Here is a 23,241-nt window from a genome sequence, read left to right on the forward strand (position 1 = left end):
GATACTGCCCTTTAGTCCTAAAAGCAACTCCCGGTCCGAGTTTTGAGGATAAGCAAATATTGACATGGAATTCATGATTAGGCATTAGCCATTGGTGTGTGTGTGTGTGTGAAGGGGGGGGGGGGTGCGACTACACACACACACACACACACACACACACACATATATATATATATATATATATATGTGTGTGTGAGAGTGTGTGTGTGTGTGTGTGTGTGAGAGAGAGAGAGAGAGAGAGAGAGAGAGAGAGAATCGTTTTCAAACGACTTCTCCTCATTTCTAGACCAACAAAAAGTCACATAAATAGACACACCAAACCTAGGCCCATCTCATGTTGACACTTTACCAAATTATACACAAGCATGTAAAATATTGTGCTGAAAATGCAAGTGTCTTGATGTCTATATTAATTTTGTTGAATAAAAACTGCTTAGAAATAAATATAAATCAAGAACAATCTCTGCATACCGATCCTTTTTTTGCAGGACCGTGATATGGAAATAAAACAGTTTATTCAATGTCAACCTGATTTAAGAGTTTTAGTCGTAAAGACAGATTTGAGAAACTTGATGCCCCAGATCACAGCCGACATCAAGTACCAGGCTGACAAGGCGTTCAGCAGCGGGGAGGGTAGCAGGACCACGGGCGACCCCGACAGTCTGGCCGTCACATCAACCAGGACGAACGCCAGACAGCGCGTGAAGTCAACGATCGGTGCGCTGGGCCTATGAGAAAAACAGAACAACAAACGCGTTTATTACCTGCGCCAAGAAGGTTGTGTTTTCCTGTATTTGTCTGTGGGGTTGTATTGTTGCTATAATTGGATGGGTTGACCAATCTCTCTTGGCAGTCACTACGTCGTAAGTTAAGGGTCTGCAGCGGCTGCCATTCAGCGCTAAGGTGACCTCAATGCGACGTCAGTAATTGCCCCAGGACTGTGGGTATTGAACCTTTCACACTAGGAATGACATTTGAACCAGTGAGGAAGGCGACTGGCGATCTCCGAAACGTTATTTGATTATAACAATTGGTTAAATGTGTCTTCAAATAATTTTGTTATTCAGTGTCTTGCCAACCTGATAACAATGTTCATGAACACATGGATGCATGTTATACTTACTTCCTGTCCATGATAGCAGCAACACACACCAGAGTCCACATCACAAACAGAACCCTCCCCACCATGGCAGCCGTCGTCAGGGTCTGAGACACATGAGGGACGAAAACGCATTTTTTTTAAATTCACATTTATTTTACAAGGATGAGACAAAAAACAGCCATTGCTTATCTGGGTCTTCTCCTCGAACAAATAATGTTAAAGTAGTGACACATACAAAAACATAAGACTAAATAACAAAAGGGTAAAACAACATGGAACAGGAACATGCAGCTAGTGCATAAACTGAAGGCTACATAAATAAGAAAACTAATAATCAACAAAAGTGACCTATCTGTACAATGAAATTAAAAACAATATCAAATAATGACAATTATGAGTGATGAACAGAGCGGATTTGCGGTTAATAAACGGTTATCTTCAATCAGAAGTAACATTATGAGATAGTTAACTCATATTTGTAAGAATCTATTCAAACCTACCTTAACAACAGAGAATAGTTCCTGATGCAGAACCAGGGCCAGAACAAAATGGACAGCCACGTAGGTGGACCACAGCCAGGACACCTTACTGTCGTACTTCGGCTCATGATACTTCACCTGGGGTCATGTCAAAATAGCATTATGCGTCTATCTTATGAGTGAAGGTTTATAAAGCGTTATCATTAAATTGTGTTACGTCCATATCAAATGATACCTAAAGGTTAGGTGTGACTATCGTTTGGTGTAATATGACCAGCTGCTGCCGTGCCGATTGCCTGTGGTTAAACAAAAGGTGGTTATTCCGGCTATACTGATACAGATACGGATACAGATACAGACACCGAAGTTGGTGTGTTACTAAGTCATACGGATTATACAGATACAGATACTGGTAAGTGAAGACTAAGGGCAGTGCGGAATAGCACCATTCACACATGTCCTGAATGTTGACTATACATAGACAATTGGTAATCAATAAAGAACTTTGTTATCCATACCTTAGGAATGTCTTCAATACACCCCAGCCGAGGTTTCCCCAGCGCCCAGCCCGGTCCCTTCCACAGCACAGACAGTTTGTTGGTCCAGCCTGGAGTCGCCCAGAATGTCTTCCAGATGTGGACATAGTGACACAGCTGGAGATGGGAGACAAGCCATTGTTGATTTTTTTTTGTGGACTATATTTTTTATAGAGAGGGGTTACTAGCCCTTTGACTGTACGTTACCCACACTTAACGTCCCTTTCAAAGGACACTACAGTCCCAACTAAGATACCCTAGTTAGGATTTGGAATATTGGTCTTCCAGTTACCAACTCATTGCAAATAGGAGTTCAACTGTGAGGCCATTACCGGCTGGAGGATATGAACATCCCGTGCTCCGTGTGTGACTCTCATCAAATATAATATAGGACGTCTGCTTTGCATTCATCATCATCATCATAACGGGCGGCTTGCCCGGACCAGGGCCATTCTTTCCCTCCAGACATTTCTGCCCCCATAGCGTTTTTTTTTTCAATCCATGAGAAGTCAGTGTCTACTTACATGTACATGCAGCATTATAAGTGAATTCTTACCTGTACCCATATTGGGTCCCACGTGTTGAGTGGGTGTGTCAGGCCATACACGACCTTCTCTTCCTCTTTGGCGAATGTACCTACGTATCAGTGTATATTTGCATCATGTTATCATGTATGAATATATAATGTTCATTATTTCAACAATTAAGCAGAACAAAGAAGGTGCTTTCGCAGTCATGATAAAGCAACATGATTATATCAGTTTAGGGGGTAGCCCTTCCATGGCCCTGTGGGACATCATGTGGCTACCGGGATATTGGGGGCACAGCGTGGCCCCGGATTTTTTAAAACTCAAAGTTGAAAGCAACCCAGGACTCGACGACAAATTGACGCCATAACCTAATCGTGAAAACACCAAAAGATATCCCCGGTATTAGACAGTCCGCAGGGACAGATCTGTGGCTTCAGAGATCGACCAGAGCAGCACTCCATACGGGTACCGGTTTAGTGTGGCCGTAGCGTATAAAGAAAGACACTGACCGAACAACCTGTCAAAGACGATCAGAACGCCACCATAGTTCTTGTCTATGCAGTACGGGTTCCTTCCTGTAAAATGGGATAAGGCAACAATTACAAAATTCAAGACAGTTTACTGTAACATTCAAACCTGCCCGAGAAGCCCTCTAAGGGGACAAATAAAGTTATGGAAATGTCGTGTCAGGAAATGTTGAATTTTGCTGAATTGTATACACTCCAATGACAACTGACCGTGGTGTACTCTGTGGTGGCTGGGTGTATTCAGTACATATTCCAAGGGCCCAAGTGACGTCACCAACTGTACGATGTACATTGGGGATGGAAATGGATAGATTTTATAATCATAATCACAGCAAGTGAGCATTGCAAAGTAATTCATCAAAAACAATACACAAGAAAATGGATTGTGGCACTCAGTATTTGGGAAAGGATATGACAGCTAAATAAACACCACTACTAGTGAACTAGTCACCTGCTGTAGTGCGTAAAACGGGATATTGAGACGGAGTTGGGCGCCGCCTTGTGCATGTTGCGGAAAGGACTATAACCCACGAACCCATCCATTGAATGGAATGGTGCTTACCTCAGTGTGAATCCAGAACTGATATAACAGGTTTAACTGCCTGTGAACAGAGAACGCTGCTGGCGGAATTAGAAGAGCCAAAGGAAGATGGGCAAACTGAAATTAAAAAAGAAAAATACACATACAGTCAAACATGCTCAAGGAGATCTCAGGGGACCGACAGATCAGTTTAATGTTATTGGTTAACATTGATATCATCAATCAATGAATAAAAAAAAAATAGCAATTCATTTCTACCAAAACATAAAACAATGACCTGTCATGGCATGATTAAAAAGACCGGAGTTGGATGGTTGCAAATTTTGGTGGTTCAAATATCTACATATTTTCAAAACGTTAAAGTTTGAAAGTAATTTGATAAGATCCTTACAAAGAAGGTGCCGACTTTTTGAGTGGTCGACTGTCTGAGTGCCGTTGTCAGGTTGTAATCTTCTGAGCTGTGGTGGACCTGGTGTGCTGCCCATAAGATGTTCACTTCTGCATGGTTGTACGATGGGTGATCCATAGAACATGCAGGGAGGGTGGGAGAAGGGCAGAGGACAGAACAAACGTTCGCGGTGAAGTCGTACTAAAGGCTTAGGTCACATTTCCAAACCGGGGCCCGGCCGGGATGTTTAAAGAAACGAAAAATTAAAATGTATACCCAATGTACGCCCATGAAACTTGTGTTGACATTTTGTGTATTTTGATGTCTTTTATATAATTCTTTTCCCTCCCAAAATCTGCATGGCCGGGCCCCGGTTTGGAAATGTGAACTAAGCCTAAAGGGGCCGACGCCAAAAATTGGGAACATAAACCACTGTAAAAATTTGAACAGTTACAATTATATCAAAGACAGTTTCCGCCCCCCAGGCGTCTTAACATACCATGTGACATTCTATGCAGCCAGTAGAAGGAAAACTCCGCCAGTATGAAGGCAGTCCACCAGGTGACCGGGGAGTCCCAGGGTAGATCCACTAGCCGGTAGTTCTCGTAGACCCAGACGTAGGCCATCATATAAGCACCCATGTAGAATAAGCTGTAACAAGGGTCAGAAGACATCCGATATCCGTGTAATAAACTTGTTCATCGTTCCAGTTACGCATGCGCAGCGACATAAATTGTCGGTAACAATTTTAGACCTGAGGTCCAGAACCCTCACACATTATTATCCTTGCGATTAAATGGCTTTAAAAATGTTCCCACGACTTGTGTGCAGACGTGTTTTGTTTTTATCTCAAGGGCCTTTGACAAACATTACGCACCATTCATTTTTCTAACGCTGCACATGAAGACTCTGAATGGTGGACGAGCTAATACTTTGAGTTTCTCGTGTGGCTTGTGTAATTGTAGTTAATTGATTATGCAAATATGGTGTTGCTTAGCATTTTATTAAGTTTTTATGGTTTGAAGGTTTGACTCTTGGGATCATATGACACTTTCTTTTCCCTCCACTTTTTCCATGGACCACCTGCACTACTGATATAGAATGCAACGGTGCAGTCCATCTGCAGACAGTCCTGTTTGGTAGTTGCTTTTAAGTTACTTACTCTCCCATTGTCATGATCATTCCCGCTGATATGGAGCTGATGGAGTCATTCAGACGGGTGTTCGTTTGTCTATTCTTCAGAAAAGCCACCAACATCTCCAGAAAGACCATGCCGAAAAAGATCGGGGTAACCTTGAAAAGTTAAAGAAAAAAAGTATTCAGACTGGAGAATACGAAGTTGCAAGAAACATGGCAATCTATTGGAAAAGGGGCTACCTGGGCAACCACTCTACTCTTCTCAATTCTTTAAAACATTTTGCTTTTTAATAGGCAGACAAGGGCATTTTGGCTGTGCACTCAAGTTAGTAATTGATTTCATTTAAGTACCACATACTGGCAAGGGACCGGAGGCAACGATATTAAACGTTATTCAGACCGTAGGGCAGTGGTGTTCTCCCGTACTGCGTCCAGGGCACAGCATTGGAAGGCGGTCAGCCCAACCCTCCACTTTCCACTCACTTTTACCTGCTCAACCCTAGTCAGGTTCTAGAATTTTCACACTTGGGTTGGGGACAAAAATCGTGTAAAGCGCATCTTTAAGGGCACAACATAGCAATTATCTATGTGACCGGAATCTACAAGTCGTTGTTCGTATATATGCTGCTATAATATTTGTCATTCTGTGTCTTGTGTGGCTACGGTAAAGCCTGACGTATGTAATAAGGTCAAAATACGGGTGTATGTGTGTTTGCTCGCGAGAACCAGAATTAAATCAAACATTTTCAAAACAAGCTGACAATAAAAACTTAAGATTGTGGGCCAAACACCCCATTGTTACGCGGGTCTTACGCAACATGAACTCACGGAGTTATGGTGTTTAGCGACGAAAAAAAAAGACAACGTTTTGGTACAAGCACCTGTCCTATGTATCGTGGAACTTCGTCCAGGGTCCGAAACGACGTCTCCTCGGGAGTGACGAGGTAGAACAGCCACCGAAGTCCCGTCAGGACCGACGGTCCGTCCCTTCCGGTGACAACCTCCTGGACTTTTAGCTCGACGTCCGCCATTTTGTCCTGTGACCTTTGGCTTCTGTAACTGACCTACATGTTTATTCTTTATAGACTCTATAGAGTGAAGCGAAAATCTAGGGCACTACGTATTTGGTGCACTGCGCCGCTGGTGTTTACTTTACTTTGGTCATACGGAGTCGATCATATGAATGGCAATCACGCAAGCATCAATTTTAATCCGTTTACAACCATACTGTAAATCAAATCATGCAAAGCAGCTGCAACATGAGCAAAAATATACCATAGTCGCAAAGGCATTGTCAAACAAGATGTTTAAACAAATAAATAAATATGTTAAAGAACAGAAAATGAAGAATCAATTGCTCGGTATATCGTATTTTTTGTGTTTAGTCAATTGTTCAACCTTCCTGACAACTTTATTTCACAATGAGGGCTCTCAAACTGTATGGAATTCACAAGCCTGGAATCCAGCCTTCTTAGCTTTCGTCCACTCCCGAATGTCAGCGTACTAGTAGACCTTCGGGAGCGGGTTAAACCTACCGAGACTGGATTCCAGGTTAGAAATTCACCGCTGTCATTGTTTTGTGTTGGACTCAATTACCTTCAGTTTAATCTCCAAGCAGATCCTACGGTAGCATAAGACAGTATCAAAAGCTGCCAGAGGAGTGAAGCTGGCTTAGGAGTGAGTTTCGCTACCGGGGATCTGCCTCCACTGAAACAGGGAGGAGCATTTCTATTCAACAATGGTGTTGCTGCCCCACCCTGTGGCCATGTGCTAATTATTTTACGAGCAAATTACACTGAGACAAAATCAGTGACCAGCACATGTCTCAGTTGGAAGTTAACAGTTAATAACACCAAACAGGAAGGAGGGCAATTAGCACCTACACTGCAAGCACAGTTTGAATGGGAAACAATTGGATGTTAATAGCCTTTGTTCTAACCGACTGGAGGCAGATCCCCGGTAGCGAAACTCACTCCTAAGCCAGCTTCACTCCTCTGGCAGCTTTTGATACTGTCTTATGCTACCGTAGGATCTGCTTGGAGATTACCTTAAGTTAGCTCGGTTACCGAAACGCTGGTTGAATGAAAAACTTGGTTGATCGCAATCACAATCTTCTTAATCTACATGTATGTAAGGCCTCGCGGACATTTTATGGATGATATCCAGTGGACACCAAAAGACAAATGTGCGAGGGCGAAAAAAATCTAGCAGAAAAGGGCTGTTAAACCACAGGATTAAATATCAAGTATATTCTTTGCCATTCTTGTTCAAAGAGGCTAACAAGGACACTGTGGCCCAATGCCCTGACCATGTGCCCCTGAACCCTGGAAAGCAGATCCTCTGGCAAATACAACGTTCTGATTGACCAGGGATGCTACTGGGTCACATGTGGCCAGTTCTTTTTAGAACAGACAATAATCAATGTGCGCACGGATGTCATTTATAAAATCAAGACAGTGTGGCCTAAGTCAACATTGTGAGCTGGACAAAGAGAAATAATGATACCAGACACTTTGTTTCTTATTCACACACACAGGCATGTTTTGCGGTGTTGTTGTTTGTAATACAACTACAATCAAAATGGTCTTTCATGTCCAGAAAATACATGAAACACTGAAAGTATGATGTTCTAAAAAATAACAGTCATAGAAAAGTCTAACTACAGGTAAGAAGAATATATACGCCAACCAATCACAAAATAAATAAGTTTGGAAATACTGAAGTGAAGGAATAAAAAAGACATTCTTTTCACTAGGCTATGAAAACAAGCGCAGATCATACACAAGGCATAACAACTACATATACAGGATTGACACTGGAATTTTCCAGGACAAAAAAAAGCGAATAAGATATTTGGTAAAACATGATTGGGGCAAAGTGGGCGACATCTCTGTAAATTATTCACCTTTTTGTCCATTGCTTGAAGAGAAAGAAAAATGGAAGCACCACCCTGCATGTAACATATGTATTGTATACATACATGAATATATCAGAAGCCAACCTAGCCTAATTAGCACTCTCTTAACAGTAAGTCATTGCTATACAATCATTGCTGACATTCCCTGACCCTACATAATTATGTATATTTCCTTCCGAATCTATGTATTACCATGACTAACTATAACTCACCTAATAGTAGTATTATATCATATCTCACAATTGCCCTGTAGTGGTCACGTCAAACAACCTCTAGACACACTACAGTAACAGTAGTACATGTTTATATATAGAGAGAGATGTCGACAACTGCACACATAATTCATAGTTGATGACCTACCCGAAATTGTCCATGTACAACGCACGACCTGTTGCACTCACCTAAAGACCAAAGTTTCCTGATTTCCTAGATTCTGTATACTGTATTCTGTATACTGTAGCAGGACATTATTTATGAGTACTGTTGCTTGACTGCTTGCTCCTTATCCCTATTTCTTCTACACTCACAATTTTTGCATGAAACTTCATCTGTGATGGATATCAACATAGCGAAGATTTCAAACTTATCCGTACTCAAAGAAAATTTTCTATCAACAAAGTTTCCGTCAGTCCTCTGGCCCATGACCGATAACTTTAATCCCGGCACTTTTGACCAATTGCTGACATCACACTTCTATTCAGATCATGTGACATACCGGTAGGCTTTGGGTCATTTCTACTTGAGAAGGGTAAGAGGATAGACCAAACGCTTGTTGATATTAGTAAGTTTTTCTTTGTGTACAGAAATAATGTAAAATCTTCAACTTAATTCACAGTTTAGTCTTCAGCTCAATGCACAGCTTTTGTACATGGGTGCTGGACGGTAGCGGATGGACGTTGAAACCACAATGACGACGGGATCCCAGCTAACTTCCCATCAAGCAGTTCTATCTACAACACCTCGCACCCCTGCTTTAACTTGGCCCCATGTTTAATATTTTGGATAATCCTAGATACCACCACGTCTATGCTGCCATATACATTGTGTACTTATTTTTCACCAGTAGCTCAACTGTTCTCAAGTTTCTGGTAGTAACACCATTATTTTGGACATTGTACACATGTAGCTGAATCTATAATAGTTTGTTCACTGTACACATAGCTACAAGAAGAGAATTCCAGTTTTACACAGCTGTGCTCAGACTTGCTTGCTCTATGAAATTACTTGCTCAGGTAAATCCGCCTGGTACTTTTTGAAGTTTTTTGTAATTGTCACTGTGGCCTTTTTATTGCCTCACTTGCATAAGAAGTAACTTTGATGGCTAATAATTTTTGAAGTGGTCCAACATCCGGTCCACTGATTTTTCTCAAGTTTTTTTTTTTTTTGACCAGTCCTGGGAAAAAAAGTTTTTCTACCAGTACACTGTACCAGTACCCACCCCTAGTCAGCCACCTCCTAGTCAGCACATAAATCAACAGTATGAGGATGTTCCCTATTCCCCTAAAGAGATGTTGGCCATGAAGCGTGTAGGGCCTGACCATTGGAAGGGCTGGTGTAAGTGTCGTTCAGTCAGGCTACATGTAGTTCATCATTGGTCAATGCCTGAAGTTGGTACCACTAACCATCTGTGTGGAAGTTGGTAGCAAATAGATCACAGAGAAACCAAAGGTTTAACACTGATCAGCCTGGGCACAGATCACCATAGGAAGATCTACTGATGGGTCTGTTTGGAGATTGGTACAGTAGATGCCACTCTGTTGAATCAGATGGGATTTGCCCAAATGGTTCAGCGCATATAGAGGTTCCCATGACAGTCCATCCGAATGCATTGGTAGAAGTCATTCTGAAGACGAGGGTGCCATAGACTTCCTGCAACTTATGATCCACTGCTCACCGAGTCACATGTTCTACTTGCCTAACGTGACATCACAGAATTGAAGCAGTGGACAATGCTCGTACCTTGACAATGACTGGAGTTGATCAGACAAAGTTTGGGTAAGTCCAATTTTTTTCTGGAGGAGATTACTATTCAACTGTGATCCAGCAATTTGTACAGATCAGCCATGGTTGCTCAGATGCCAGGTAGAGTTTTCTGGGTATAAGTCAGTACAGGCGGAAGAAACGTAGAGAGCAGACTTGACTGGAACTACTGTAGGTACTGTTTTAAGGAGGGTAGATCACTGGTCGGCAGGCTGAGCGGCAGAGCAACAACATCTAGTGGTGCCTCTAGTCAGCATCCTCCTGAAGATAGAAGAAAATACCACCAATCAGAATTGACATGCAAGTTGTACCTGCCAGTGGGTTAACATACAACTTAGGTCAACTTAATCATTTTTGCAGGTATTCCTCAGGGAATTAGAATTCTTTAAAACATAGCAGGAATAACATTTATCATAGCACATACAACAAGATCCCACAAAAATGTTACAACAACAGTTGCTTAAGGTTGCTCAACTGGATATGATTTTCATTAAAAGAGTGGGAGGGCTACATGCCAAATGCCGGAACATTTGATATGTACAAAAAACATGTAGACCCCTGTCCTGTTGAGTGTGGGATTGTACATTCTCTCATAAATTGTAACTCCTTGGCCATTTTCAACCACCTGCAACACAACCAGGGACACTCTTTTAATCTCCAATCCACAAACATCCTTACAGTGAGCCCTGTTGATTCGAACAGGGAGTTAGAGAGGCAATATATCTGAGAATGTACAATTATCAGGGCCTACTTATGAGATAAAACCCAGAATATACCTACATTAGATACCATCATTATGGGTTATACTTGAATGTTAGTGACAATGTATGTTGCACAATAATATACATTATACATCTAGCACTGGACACTATAGGGAATATATAACAGGGAAGAGTTGGATATGGTATGAGAAATAAAAGGAAACAGCAAATTGTGGAAACAGCAATGATAGGATACAGCACAGAAGAAGCAGGATATGGCATGGTGAATAGAGTATGGCATAAAGGTCTGATTGACAAACAAGAAGAAGGCTTACGAGTACCTGACGTGACTCCTGTCTCTTGACAACATCACAATTCAGAATGTCCTGGTTGAGTTTTCAACACACAGAGACAAGAGGAGAAGGCAACTGTCATTGTACAGGCAACAACAGCAGAAGTGTGATATCAGCAAACAACAAGTTAACCCTCAAACACCTTGGGTCTGTCTGGACTCTATACAGTTTGTCTTTAACTGTGCCATTTTAACATTTTGAATCCAAAAGATAAATTAAATTCATCTGAGTTTCATACTTTTAGTTGAAAACATGGTCCTTCTGATCTTTTTTCATTCATTATGATGATAGAGGAATTATTGACTCATGTCAAAGTCCTATTTCATTGATAAAACAATATATGTACACTGAAAATTGCAAAAAAGAATATTTGTTTAACAAAACATAATTATATAAGGGGGTCTGCTTGGACCCATTTGGTCATTTCAGTCACAAAATGTTGGAGGCGTTTGAGGGCTTAGAGCATGTAGTGCAAAACAGTTGTTGAGGTACAGCATCTGGCAAGATCACAACAATATGAATACAGAATACGCTAGAACTAGTAGAAGCTTTATCATGCTAGCTAGCTAAGGCATAGAAAAATGTACATTCAAGCATCCTAAGCTGAGCTTAACAGTGCAAAAGGCAAGCAGTAGCAGAACAATAGGAGACTTGCAGAATAGAGTAGAGACAATTCATACATAATCAAACTTAAACCTGTAAGTGTAAAGCCTTACTACATGTATAATGCTATGTTATATATACCCCGAAATTCAAGATGTCACTTGGTTTACTTTTAAGCCCATCATAGTCCAGGGCTCTCCCAGTCCCTTTAAAACTCAAGCCATGCTTACAGTTCCAGCTACTACACAGACTGACTGAAGGAAGCAGCATGTCCCAATCAGCCAAGATCGCTTTTTGAGCTGACTTTTCCTGTAAACCTTCCCAGGATTGACCATACATGTAGCTTGGAGACACTCACTACCACATTGATTTCCTCTCATTGATTCATCAGAAAATTCCAAAAATTTAATCCTCAGCAAAGACTTTAGAGGCCACATTTAGCATAGCAAGTTTTCCTCCCCTTTAAGCTAACCAGATCCTGAAGATGCCCCAGCCCTTAAGTAAAGGGTAAATCCTCTAACTTTTTCTCTTAGACTCACCTCTTCCTCCCATCCCTCGCTCACCCCAGCCAGCTGGTAGTGTTTCTTGCGCAGGTCCGACAGTTTCTGTCTCTCCTTGGTGAGAGAGCTCTCCAGCTCCAGCACGTGCACCTGGGAGTCCATCTCCAGCCGCTTGATGGTGGTGAGAGACATCGCTGAGAAGTCCATGGTGTCTGACAGGAAGAACGCACAGTCATGTTAATATAATAATGCTCACAGAAAGCATGAAATAGAATGGAGTGCAAGTGTTACAGACAAGCATGTGGCCTGGGAGTCCATTTCCAGTCGCTTGATGTTGGTGAGCGACATCGCTGAGAAGTCCATGGTGTCTGGAGGAAGAACGCACAGTCATGTTATAAGTGTCTACAACATCATCTTTATTTTGCACAAAAAAACACTGTAAAAAGGACACGTTAAAAACATGGTAACAAGATGAAGGTGCTTGATGGTGGTGAGAGACATCGCTGAGAAGTCCATGGTGTCTGGAGGAATAATACACAGTCGTGTTGTAAGTGTCTACAACATCATATTTATTTCACACAAAAAATCACTGTAAAGGTTTTGAAAACACCTCTGTCGGTTGACCCATTAATTAGATAAACAGAGATCCATAGGGCGCAAGGTAAAAAAAAAAAAAGTCACAAAAGTTCACTTTTCACAGAAATCATTATCTTTTCTCCTGCAGTCAGGGTTGGGCAAGTCTTAAAAAATTCACTTGCCCATCAAAACTCTATTGGCCCAAACAAAAGTATTCACTGACCTTAAACTAAAATCACATATCATTAGGCATTTCATTTGCAGCCAGGAAATCCTACGATTATTTTTCAGTAAAAAATATCACTTAAAAAAATGCATTTACAGTTAATGTTAATGATAAGTACTACATTATCATCCATACCACTCTCCTCGATCTGAGCCTGTCCAGACTTGGTGGTTGCCACGACGTTCGCCGTGGCGTTGGCCACGCCCTTGGAGGCCGCCCGCAGCTCCTTCAGTGTTGCACTGTTCTTCTCAGCCTTGACCTGAGAATGGGGTCAAAACAGGACGATGTAGGTTAGACACCCAGGTAATAAGATACGCTCCAAAGTAGTTACTCAAGCAACTGGATGTGATTTTGGAAACAGACGTTTCAGATGGCATCCAGTATTTTTTTGTCAGTGACACTGGAGAGATCTTGCTTTACTTGTCTAACCGTTGCTTCCTTTGGCCTACTTAAATTTGTCTTCTAAGCCTTTTTGCATATTAGTTAGGATATACCTGTTCTCAAACTAGATCTCTTTTGCATATCGATTCCCAGCTAGGATATAAAAACTCTCTCAAACAAGATTTCTCAAGGACCTGTACTATGGACACAGGATATAACAAGGCCCTCTGATATGGACACAGAATATGACAAGGCCCACTGTGTACTATGGATACAGGATGTGATAAGGCCCTGTCCTGTGGACACAGCCATACCTTGGATGCTGCCACCAGTTGTGCGGAGCTGGCGGCTATCTCGTGAGAGCAGACGACCAGCTCCTCAAACTTCCCTGTCCCCTGGATCACCTTATCTGCTGCATCCCTGTGGAAGCATGGCAACAATGGAACAGGGAGTTAACCCATGGTACAGGGATTGTAATGGTACACAAGTCGAGGTTTTAATTAATAGATAAATTAATAGCTTAATCTAAATGCATACTATGGACACTTTCATTATACATGTCTTATTGAGCATTCCAATTATACCATTTCAATTTCTTCTATTTCTGTACAGTAAGTGTTTTTGATGAAATCACGACAAATTTCACAATGTATACTGAAGGCAATCCTTGCTCAGTAATGACTAAATGAAAACCTTGCTAAAAATGTATTCTGCAAAACTTGAAGGAGTTGCATTTTCTTGGTGTTCTGCAGGACCAAATCAAGTCCTTCGACATTCTAATTCTAGCTAAAAGCCTTGTGTGAATAGTTTGATATTTACGTGAGCACAGTTGCACCCCAGCCGACAGTCTTGGCTGCGGAGACGAGTCCCTCTGTCCAGCGAGGGTTTCTGTTGTAAAACTCCTGGGCTGTAGCTGTACCCTGTAGGGATGGTAAGTTAACTTACATGTTTAACTCCTGGGCTGTAGCTGTAGGGGTAGTAAAGTTGTACATGTAGTTGCTGTAAACATAGGAAAGGTAGGTTGCAAGTTACTGTAGCTGTAACCTGTAGAAAGGGTGTGTTACAAGTAAAACTGTAGCTGCTGTAATTTGTAGAGATGATACAAATGTAGGTTACATGATTGTAAACTGTAGGTGTACCATGTAGAGGCAGGTAAGGTTACATGTAAACTGTTGCAGTACACTGTAGTCTGTAGGAATGGTAGGTTACAAGTAAAACTGTAGCTGTATTCTGAAGCCTAGGGATGGTACAAAATTTGATGCAGGTTACATGTGATGATTGCAAACTGTGCCTCGTGTACCATGTAGAGATGGTAGGCAAGGTTACAAGTAAAACTGCAGTTGTAACCTACATACATGGATAGTACAAATGTAGGTTACATGTAAAACTCCAGGGCTGACATTTACTATGCTGTCTTCTCAGACGGAACCAAAATACGCGTAGCAATTATATATGTCACTTTCAATATGAGGTAATGGGAACAGAACTACACATTTTAAATAAATAATATATTTGTGACTTCAGTGCAATTCATGATGACAAGACTTTCTGTAGTAAGTGGATCTTCTGTAGCAATTGTGCTGTAGTGCACACATGCCCCCTGTTGGACAACAGAAGCACTGCAGGTGTGTGAGGCAAGCATTTAGTAGAGCCATTCCGTGTTTTACAAAATACGATACTGTGTACATCATGCATGCATTTAGTAAATACATGCATCTCCAGCCACTGAAAACACATCATGTTACTTATTGTTAGCCTTACTACATCTACATGTGTGGACACCACAGTGCACAGTCAATGTGTACAACTGTGCTCAGCCAATGTTGTGTTATCTCATGTGCCTACTGTACTGTGCACATGTAGTACATGTACATGTACCTCCAGTCCCAGGCTGGCCCACAGCCTTGTCTGATGAGTGTAGGTTTATGAAAGATGTAAACAGCTCCGGTTAGTTGCTTCAAGTTTCCTCGGCTCATAAGTATGAATCCCCCAAACCCCTTCCCTAGCTCTCCAACTTGCACACATCAACTTTAATGAAATATGTTATTTTGATTCAAATGTACTCTTTTTAGAATACGGTTGTATCAACACAATTTATTACTTAAGGACGCTACATTGTATATTCAAATATTGTTGCAGAAGTGCATAAAATATTAAATATTGTTATTACCTTCAATAGGGCTAACAACCCCTCCCTGTAAAAGCATACCCTGCTACAGAAATAACAAGGAAACTTGCTGACCTACATGTATGACTCCCACTAGGGCACTGTAACACCTACAACAACCTAATACTGAGCACCTTGTTGCAAAGGAACATCAGAACTTTCACCATAAACCATCTGAATATCTACTACTATTATCTACTTTGTAACAAATCGCACTTAATTCAGGAGGTCTGTGGCCTCCTGCTCACGTGGATTTGTGTGTGTGAAAACAAATAAATAAATAAATAATGCTACAACTCGAACAGAGCATGACTATGTATGCAAGTATGTATGTGTGTGTATGTCCATGTATCTTACTACTATTTAGAAGTATGACTTGTCCACTCACCCTGCCCTGAGCCACGATGTCGTTCTGCAGATCCTTAGACTTAATGATCAGCTGCTTGATGGCTTTCATCAGCTCTGTACAGGAGTCCAGGATTCTGCAAGTCACAACAAGAGTGGTGTTACAAAAAACACCTCAGCGACACATGGTTATTGCTGTTAGATGTAACTCTTTGGAATGATGCCAGTATGTTTGTTTTGTGTCATTAAATCATTTGTCTGTCTGCGGTCAGCAGGTTCTTTGTCATGCCACAGTGGTGGGCATATTAGTTAAAACCATTTAACACAAAGACAAGTCTTCACCAATACAAAAACATCTCAACAAACAGTTAGGCAGAACAAGATGTTCTGTAGTCATCTAAGTCATACACAAAATTTTCCACTGATTAGACAGACAGTAAAGCCAACATGTAGCAGAGCAAAAACAACACAGAGTCAAAGACAAACATGGTCCACGATAGTGAAAAATAGCATCATCGCATATAATCATTGTCATATCAGCATTTCCCTGTAAATGTACTATTAAATCACCTGGTCCAACTTGAAGGAAAAAGGCATACACTGGGCATCGTGCTACAAAATGTAATTTTTAGTGTAGGGTGTTCTCAGGACGCCCTGACACAAACCGTAGCTAACGGCCTGCATGCCAATTAGGTTAATGTCTCTAAACTACAAGATAACACAGTTTAAGAGATTCGACTCTCTCATTATTTCAGTTCAGTTCAGTTCATCCTTAGAAAGGTGACACCAGCATCTTCACATGTTATTTATTGATATTAACTCTTTGATCAGTCAGAATCTCGCGCATGCGCACAATGCTCTTGGTACATGCCACAAACAGCCAAGGTCATCACTACTCACTGGGTGGAGGTGACCTTTACTAAAACCTGGTGGGGAGAGGGATGGTTGCTAGGCAACAGAACAGAAGGAAACAGGACAGAAAAAAAATTTAAAAAGGTTATGGACAACTATACAGGAAACTAATAGTAAAGTCAACAGATACTTCTTCAAGTAAACAAAAGACACATTTGATAAGGAAATTTTAAGGCACAAGAAAAGCAAATGTTTGCACTACAGATCTAGAGTTTGTTCCACACTGTGGCTAGCATTTTAACTGTAAAATTGCGTAATGGTTAGGGTGTTTGAAAAGACAATTGAGGACTAAAAAGAGATGTAAGAATAGAAAAGAAAAAAAAGAGTACAACATGTAGAGAAAAGGAATAAATGCATCAATCCTCACCCATGTCACGACTCATCAACAGATTGGGCAAGTGGGGTAGGTCATGCACTTGCCCTGGACAATAGGGCCAGTGGACTTGTCCAACCCAGCTTTTGGTTCTAAGTTAAATGTTATGTCCAGGAAGTAACAGTAAATGGGTGAAATCACAAAAATCTGTCCCAATTCTTCTAGGATTAGTGTTACATAAAATTTAGTCTTCATGCATTAAGGACTTACTTCTCGTTAACCTCCAGTCGCACCCCTGAGCTGCCCTGCCGAGACTTGTTCAGCATCTCCTCAATCTTAGCTGCAGCCTTGTCCACGGCTTCCGTCGTCTCAGACATCTCCGTCTCCACCAGGTCTCCCAGCTCACTCTTAATGTCTGCAATCTTAGGGATCAGTTCCTGAGAAAACGGATACCAAAAAGATGTTAAACCATTATTTTTCAAGACACAGCATGTTAGACATGTCGCTCAGCTCACTCTTAATGTCAGCAATCTTTGGGATCAGTTCCTGAGAAATCATACTCATTTCATCTTAAACAGAGACGCAAAAAGAAGACGCTAAACCATTATTTTTCAAGACACAGCATGATGATTGGGTAACTGTTGTGTTCAGTGTCAAATTAAGATGAAAGACACATACTGGTGAAGGGCACAAACCTGAAGCATATCTATAATTGAATCATATGACAAAACTGGTTACCGTGCACTACTATAAGCACTTGACATATGATATCCAAATTTTACCAGGGCACAACTTTAAGTATTGATGACAAGATCATTAACTGTGCACTACTCCTGGTGACACGTACATTTCAGAGCACATGTATTGATGACAAGATTAATAACAGTGCACCACTTATGGTGACACCTACATACCTGAGCACATGTAATCATATCTTGAATGGAAGCCTTGACATCTTCAACTTGTTGACTGGTGACCTCAGCTGACCCCTGTTGCCGTAGCGACCCGAGCAGCACCAGGCTCTTCTCGCCTGTACCCTTACACCTCTCAGCAAGGTCTGGGGACCGAAAAGAAAAGCATTTTCTCTATTCACTGAATGTGAGTCACTAACTTTCACAATTCTGATTTCACACCAAGTACCCAAATATCTGATCCCCGCATGAAGAAAAAAGTGTTATCAAAGCCTTCTCAAAACTGTCTTGAATGAACACCTGGATAGATTTCTGTCATCAAAAAGTCAAGAGTCAAGACTGTGACATGCCACAGATAAAGAATAAAAAATCGGTAGTTCTAAATGCAGTACCAAAGTCACAGATCATGGGCCAAAAATTGAGCTTGACCTTCTTCTTGCCAACGCCTAGTGACCTACCCATAAACCAAATATCAGTCAAAGCATCATAATCCATCCAGAGCTTATTAAGTTATGCTGACCACAAATGTCTGGAAACACAAAAACAATTGTACTTCTATTTCTCATAGAGGTAAAAAAAGGTGGTTTTCACAGTGGGAGGAGTGAGAATTACCTTCCCCTTGCTCCAGGGGTGCCATGTGGGATGCAGCCTTGCCCTGCAGTATGGTGTCAGCTGCTAGGTGGCTGAACTGAGTCACAGTTCTCACCAGGTCAGGGGTCACTGTGACAGAGGCAGACATGTCTTATGTTCCAAACACTTGCCAAGTATGAAATGTACTTTATATCAATGACTAATAAGTAGCTTCTTACTTCATAAAGCACGTAAAACACACAATCATACAATATTTAGTTAAGGTCATGCCATCAAACATGCCATGTAGCTGTCCACACATATACATGTACAGTGCAGGACCCCAAAAAATTTCTTCCCATATAGAATAAGCTGAATGTTGCATACACCTATAAAAGAACCTGGCATCTCCCAGAATTTTCAACCTGTCCTGTTTTCCTGTTTTCAACCTGTCCAATTTAGAGGGATGACCTGCTGAAGTTTGCAGGGCATTTTGCAACATTTACGGGTCGTTCTACATGGGACATCTTGAAAAACGAATCACACATTTTGTTCAAGGGAAGAACCTAGTGCCCAATGTCTACCTTTCTTGTTCTGTGTGAAGCTGTTGTAGTTCCTGCCCAGACTGTCCAGAGATCCCAGCAAGCTCTGGGCTCGGCTGATCAGGTATTCTGTAGTACAAACACACCACTGGTCATGACATGGACTCCAGAACAACCTTAGGAGACACTAGAATTACCGACTATACAGAACTGATACAGACTGGAGCTGGTACACGAGTTATACTAACAGTGACTGTCAGATAGAGATAGAGAAGCTGGTGTGTTACATCAAACTTTCAAAGGGTAGTTATACAAGCTATACAGTCATGCAGAAGCTGGTATGTTACACTGAAGGGCTGGTGTGGTATGCTGAAGGGCCGTTACTGAGAATACAGATGTAGCTGGTGTGTGATGCTGAAGGGAAGTCGTACCAGTTATACAGTTACAGAGGCTAGTGTGTCAAGCTAGTAAGGGGCAGTTATACTGAGAACTCTGATAAAGAACTGGTGCCAATTCACACCGAAGGTCAGTTATCCCAGCTACATATTATATACAGATGCTAAATAGATACCTGCTGTAGACGTAGACTGTGCGTGTAGAGGATCATCAAACTTGTCCAGCGCTCCACGGACCATGTGCTCGCCCTCTTCTACTGCGCTCACTGGGGGGCACATAGAAATGACTTGTCAAAATAGCCTAACAGATAAAAAAGTCATCTTGCATGTGGAGTGAGTAAGTGAGTAAGTGATGTGGTTTTCACTGCTCACTCAAGAACATACACAATGTACATCTGCCCAGAATTAGCAGACATGTAAGATACACTAAATCCCAGGATCACAGTCTGCTTACCCAGAAGGCTTAGTTGTTCAGTCAGCAGTTGTCTGGTCTTCGCTTCCTCTTCTGATTTCTATAATAAACAAAAATAAAGGCAGATCAGGCCAGAGCCAGAAAAATAAATTATAGACTGCAGTTCCTCCATAAAAAAGAAAGGGGAGCATGCAATGCATATAGGGTACTTTTGATAAATATTTTAACGATAATACACACAGCAAATACTTGCTAACTGCAAGTGAGATCTTTCAAGATACACTCTCTCCTTTTTGACCCGGTAGACCTCGTCTTGGAGTTCTCTTGTCACGTGACTGATGATATTATTACATTGACAGGACACAGTTATAAATTTTAACTTATAATTTTATTAGACTGGCCTGAGAGAGTAAGGCCCCCTGTCACTGTTTTAGGGTACTGCTTTGTCTGAGGATGTGGATTGCCTCCCTCACACCACCGTCGTGAACCATGCAAGACTAGTCCCAATCTATCTGTAAAGGAAAAGTTGCCACAGATACTTTTAATTGCTTAAAACATCATGATACCTTTTCATCCATAGAAGACTGTAACCTCTGTGCAAACTCCTCAGCTGTTTTCTTGGCTGCTTCCGTCTCATCCTTGGACTTGTAGGTGTGGGTGAGCTGCCTCTCTACCTCCGCACTCTGAAACAGGACAGGGAGGAAAAAATCCAAAGCTTAGTTTAATAGTCAAATCACAGGGGAAATGCAGGTGAAGCATGTAGCATGCAGAAGAGGAGATATCACCTGTGTATATCATGCCTTTTTCCCCAGTCAGAGAGCTCCTAATGTTTGTTTTAGAGGGTATACATCTGATTTCCTTATCACCAGTTAGACTCTTTGAGACTGTGATTCTTAATGTGTGTTCCTCTTGTAATTCCTGGTAATCAGTCACACCCTAGGAGGAGAGCTGGGCAGAATTGATGGACAACAGGCTCCTATATCCTTAACTCTGGGGCTAATTATGGGTGAAAAAAGGCTTTTCTGTGAGGTAAAACCACATTGAGGCCATTTTTCTGTCAATGATATACATGAATGAACAAGGCTAAAGATACTTGGTCTGTTTTCCGTATTTCGTCAAAAGATGATGTCTGAAACGCCTGACCATGTCCGAATTTTATCCTGTGACTGTTGCTTAATGCATACAATGCGTGCACTCAAGGCTTTTTTTTAAATTTCTTACCTTTCGAAGGAGGACAATGTGTTCTTCCCGCAGTTTGGTGTACACGTCCTTCATTTTGGTAACTTTTCTTCACTTTTGTTGGCACGTTCTAGAAGAGAGAAATAAAGTTTATCTTTTAATATAGAAATAAAGATTTATGTTAAATATCATTTTCCAACACCTTGAAAGACATCAGTCAAAGTTTAACATAGTCAAGTCCTAATAGTCCGTAAGTACATGGAGTGTAGTGCAGCTCTAATGCTGGTATATTGGTGCTGACTGCTATGGTAATTTCACAATAATTACGGCTAGGTTTTTACTGCAAGTGCTGATTATTGGTAACATGTACTTTCCACAAAATACTCCTCTCAAGGAAACCATCATTATTGTACTGTAATGTAAACTACATCTGGTATCTAACCAGCACAGGTACTATACGAGACATGCAACACAGAAGAACTGAGAAACCAAAGACAAACAGTCTTAAGAAATCTTTTACATATAGAACAACATCCAAATGGAACCAACTAGCACATGTGCTACGAACTGTCACTGTGTCAGTACATCCAAACAGCAGCTATATACACCACTTCTGCATGCAAGGAGATTCCTCACATGAATATTAAGAATCTGGAACATCCTACTCGACTTACTTTCTGACTCCTTCAGCTGTTTTTCCAGTTCGTCTGATTTCTGCCTCTGCTGCATCTGTGCACCAGCGCCCCCTCTCTCCAGCTGGGCGACTAGCAGCTTGTTGTCCTGGGAAACAGAAGACACAATCCATTATGAAGTTTATATAACTGGATTGTTGTAATAGTACTTTCAAAAACCAACTTGTCAGTTGTCACTGTACATATCTACTTGGTCATTGTAGTACCGTAACTTCTATCCTTTCTGTATGCAAATGAACCAGAATAAAGTGTGATGTGCAAAGTTTTAGATAATAACAAGTCTATGAAAAAAAAAAAAATTATTTAGAGCTCCAAAACGGAACTAAGTTGCCGAGCTGCAGGCAATTCTAGAGGGCAATTCGATTAAATTTTCAGAATTTTCAGGAAAATTACTAACTACAAAACAACACTGAAAGGCAACCTCACACATTGCCACGCCGGCTATAAAACACTATAAAAATGTCTCCGCCCCAAGGTGTCACCAAAGGTTTTTTAGATTGAGATTTTGACACAAAATGTCTACATGCACTTGTTATTGCTTGCTGACAGCCAATGCTTGGCAAGCAAAATTTCTTTCTGACAAAGAAAAACAAAATTTAGGATTACCCTTAGGCTAATGCTATTCAATTGGACATGTTTCAAATGTTTAATATATTCCAATCAGAAGCATCTGATTGGTCAAGTTGTTGCCATTGACAACCATACAAGGAACAAGTGAGTACCTTATCTGGGCACTCCTGGGCCACAGACATGTGAAAAAGGGCAAAAGCAACATTACACCCCTAGCTACTCAATGGACTGGTCCAAAACCAGCAAACATTCACACAAAGATTGGGGAATGCTAATCAAGGATAGGGGTGGAACTGATTAAGCATAGGGGTGGAACTAATTATGGTTATACAGGTCCAGGAATTTATGGTATATCCGATTCAGTAGATTAAATTTTAAAACACTGAAAGAATCAGAAAAACACCCCTATCAAGAACATTGGTGGGTGAATAGAATTAACACTAAGAGCTGTGAAAGTGGAAGTTAGTCCATTGCAGCAAAGCCACAACACAGAAGATGTAAACTGCAGGGTGACACTGCAAAGAAGAATGCTATATAGCCTTTCAGTTTACATCAGCTCCCAGTTCCTCTATCATCTGACCTACAACCTTGACCTTTGGCCCATGTCCTTTGACCTGTGACCTACCTCCCTGATCTCCCTCACAGTGCCCATGTTCTGCTGCAGTTGGAACTCAAGGTCACGTATTCTCATGTTCATGGAGCTGATAATTCTCTGGTCCTGGAGGAAAGATGAAATGAACAAAACAATCATGATAC

General features: G+C 41.2%; 2 protein-coding genes across 2 annotated transcripts in view; both read right to left on the reverse strand.

Annotated features, from left to right (window-relative positions):
• Positions 1–224: 224 nt before the first annotated feature.
• On the reverse strand, positions 225–6,279 carry LOC118426718 (alkylglycerol monooxygenase-like). The gene is made up of 12 exons (XM_035836260.1): positions 6,122–6,279; positions 5,266–5,396; positions 4,603–4,754; positions 4,107–4,213; positions 3,737–3,832; positions 3,385–3,451; positions 3,157–3,222; positions 2,674–2,753; positions 2,100–2,234; positions 1,603–1,719; positions 1,124–1,206; positions 225–728 (listed from the first exon to the last, which is right to left on the reverse strand). Exons 1-12 carry the CDS (start codon positions 6,269–6,271, stop codon positions 524–526), a joined length of 1,389 nt encoding a protein of 462 aa, XP_035692153.1. The 5' UTR covers positions 6,272–6,279; the 3' UTR covers positions 225–523.
• A 1,473-nt stretch (positions 6,280–7,752) lies between these two features.
• The window catches only part of LOC118425847 (huntingtin-interacting protein 1-like), a gene marked incomplete in the record, with an annotated part of 27,015 nt that continues 11,526 nt past the window's right edge, over positions 7,753–23,241 (reverse strand). Inside the window, 18 exon segments of the mRNA XM_035834960.1 lie at positions 7,753–10,398; positions 11,180–11,224; positions 12,334–12,506; positions 13,232–13,355; positions 13,792–13,897; positions 14,297–14,397; positions 16,033–16,126; positions 17,485–17,651; positions 18,129–18,271; positions 18,738–18,845; positions 19,280–19,366; positions 19,809–19,898; positions 20,087–20,144; positions 20,611–20,727; positions 21,266–21,333; positions 21,336–21,353; positions 21,898–22,003; positions 23,111–23,203. Of these exon segments, the coding sequence (XP_035690853.1) occupies positions 10,384–10,398; positions 11,180–11,224; positions 12,334–12,506; positions 13,232–13,355; positions 13,792–13,897; positions 14,297–14,397; positions 16,033–16,126; positions 17,485–17,651; positions 18,129–18,271; positions 18,738–18,845; positions 19,280–19,366; positions 19,809–19,898; positions 20,087–20,144; positions 20,611–20,727; positions 21,266–21,333; positions 21,336–21,353; positions 21,898–22,003; positions 23,111–23,203 (1,713 nt within the window).

Source organism: Branchiostoma floridae, chromosome 11 (genome assembly GCF_000003815.2).
Source record: "Branchiostoma floridae strain S238N-H82 chromosome 11, Bfl_VNyyK, whole genome shotgun sequence".
In the NCBI taxonomy this organism is placed as follows: domain Eukaryota; kingdom Metazoa; phylum Chordata; class Leptocardii; order Amphioxiformes; family Branchiostomatidae; genus Branchiostoma; species Branchiostoma floridae.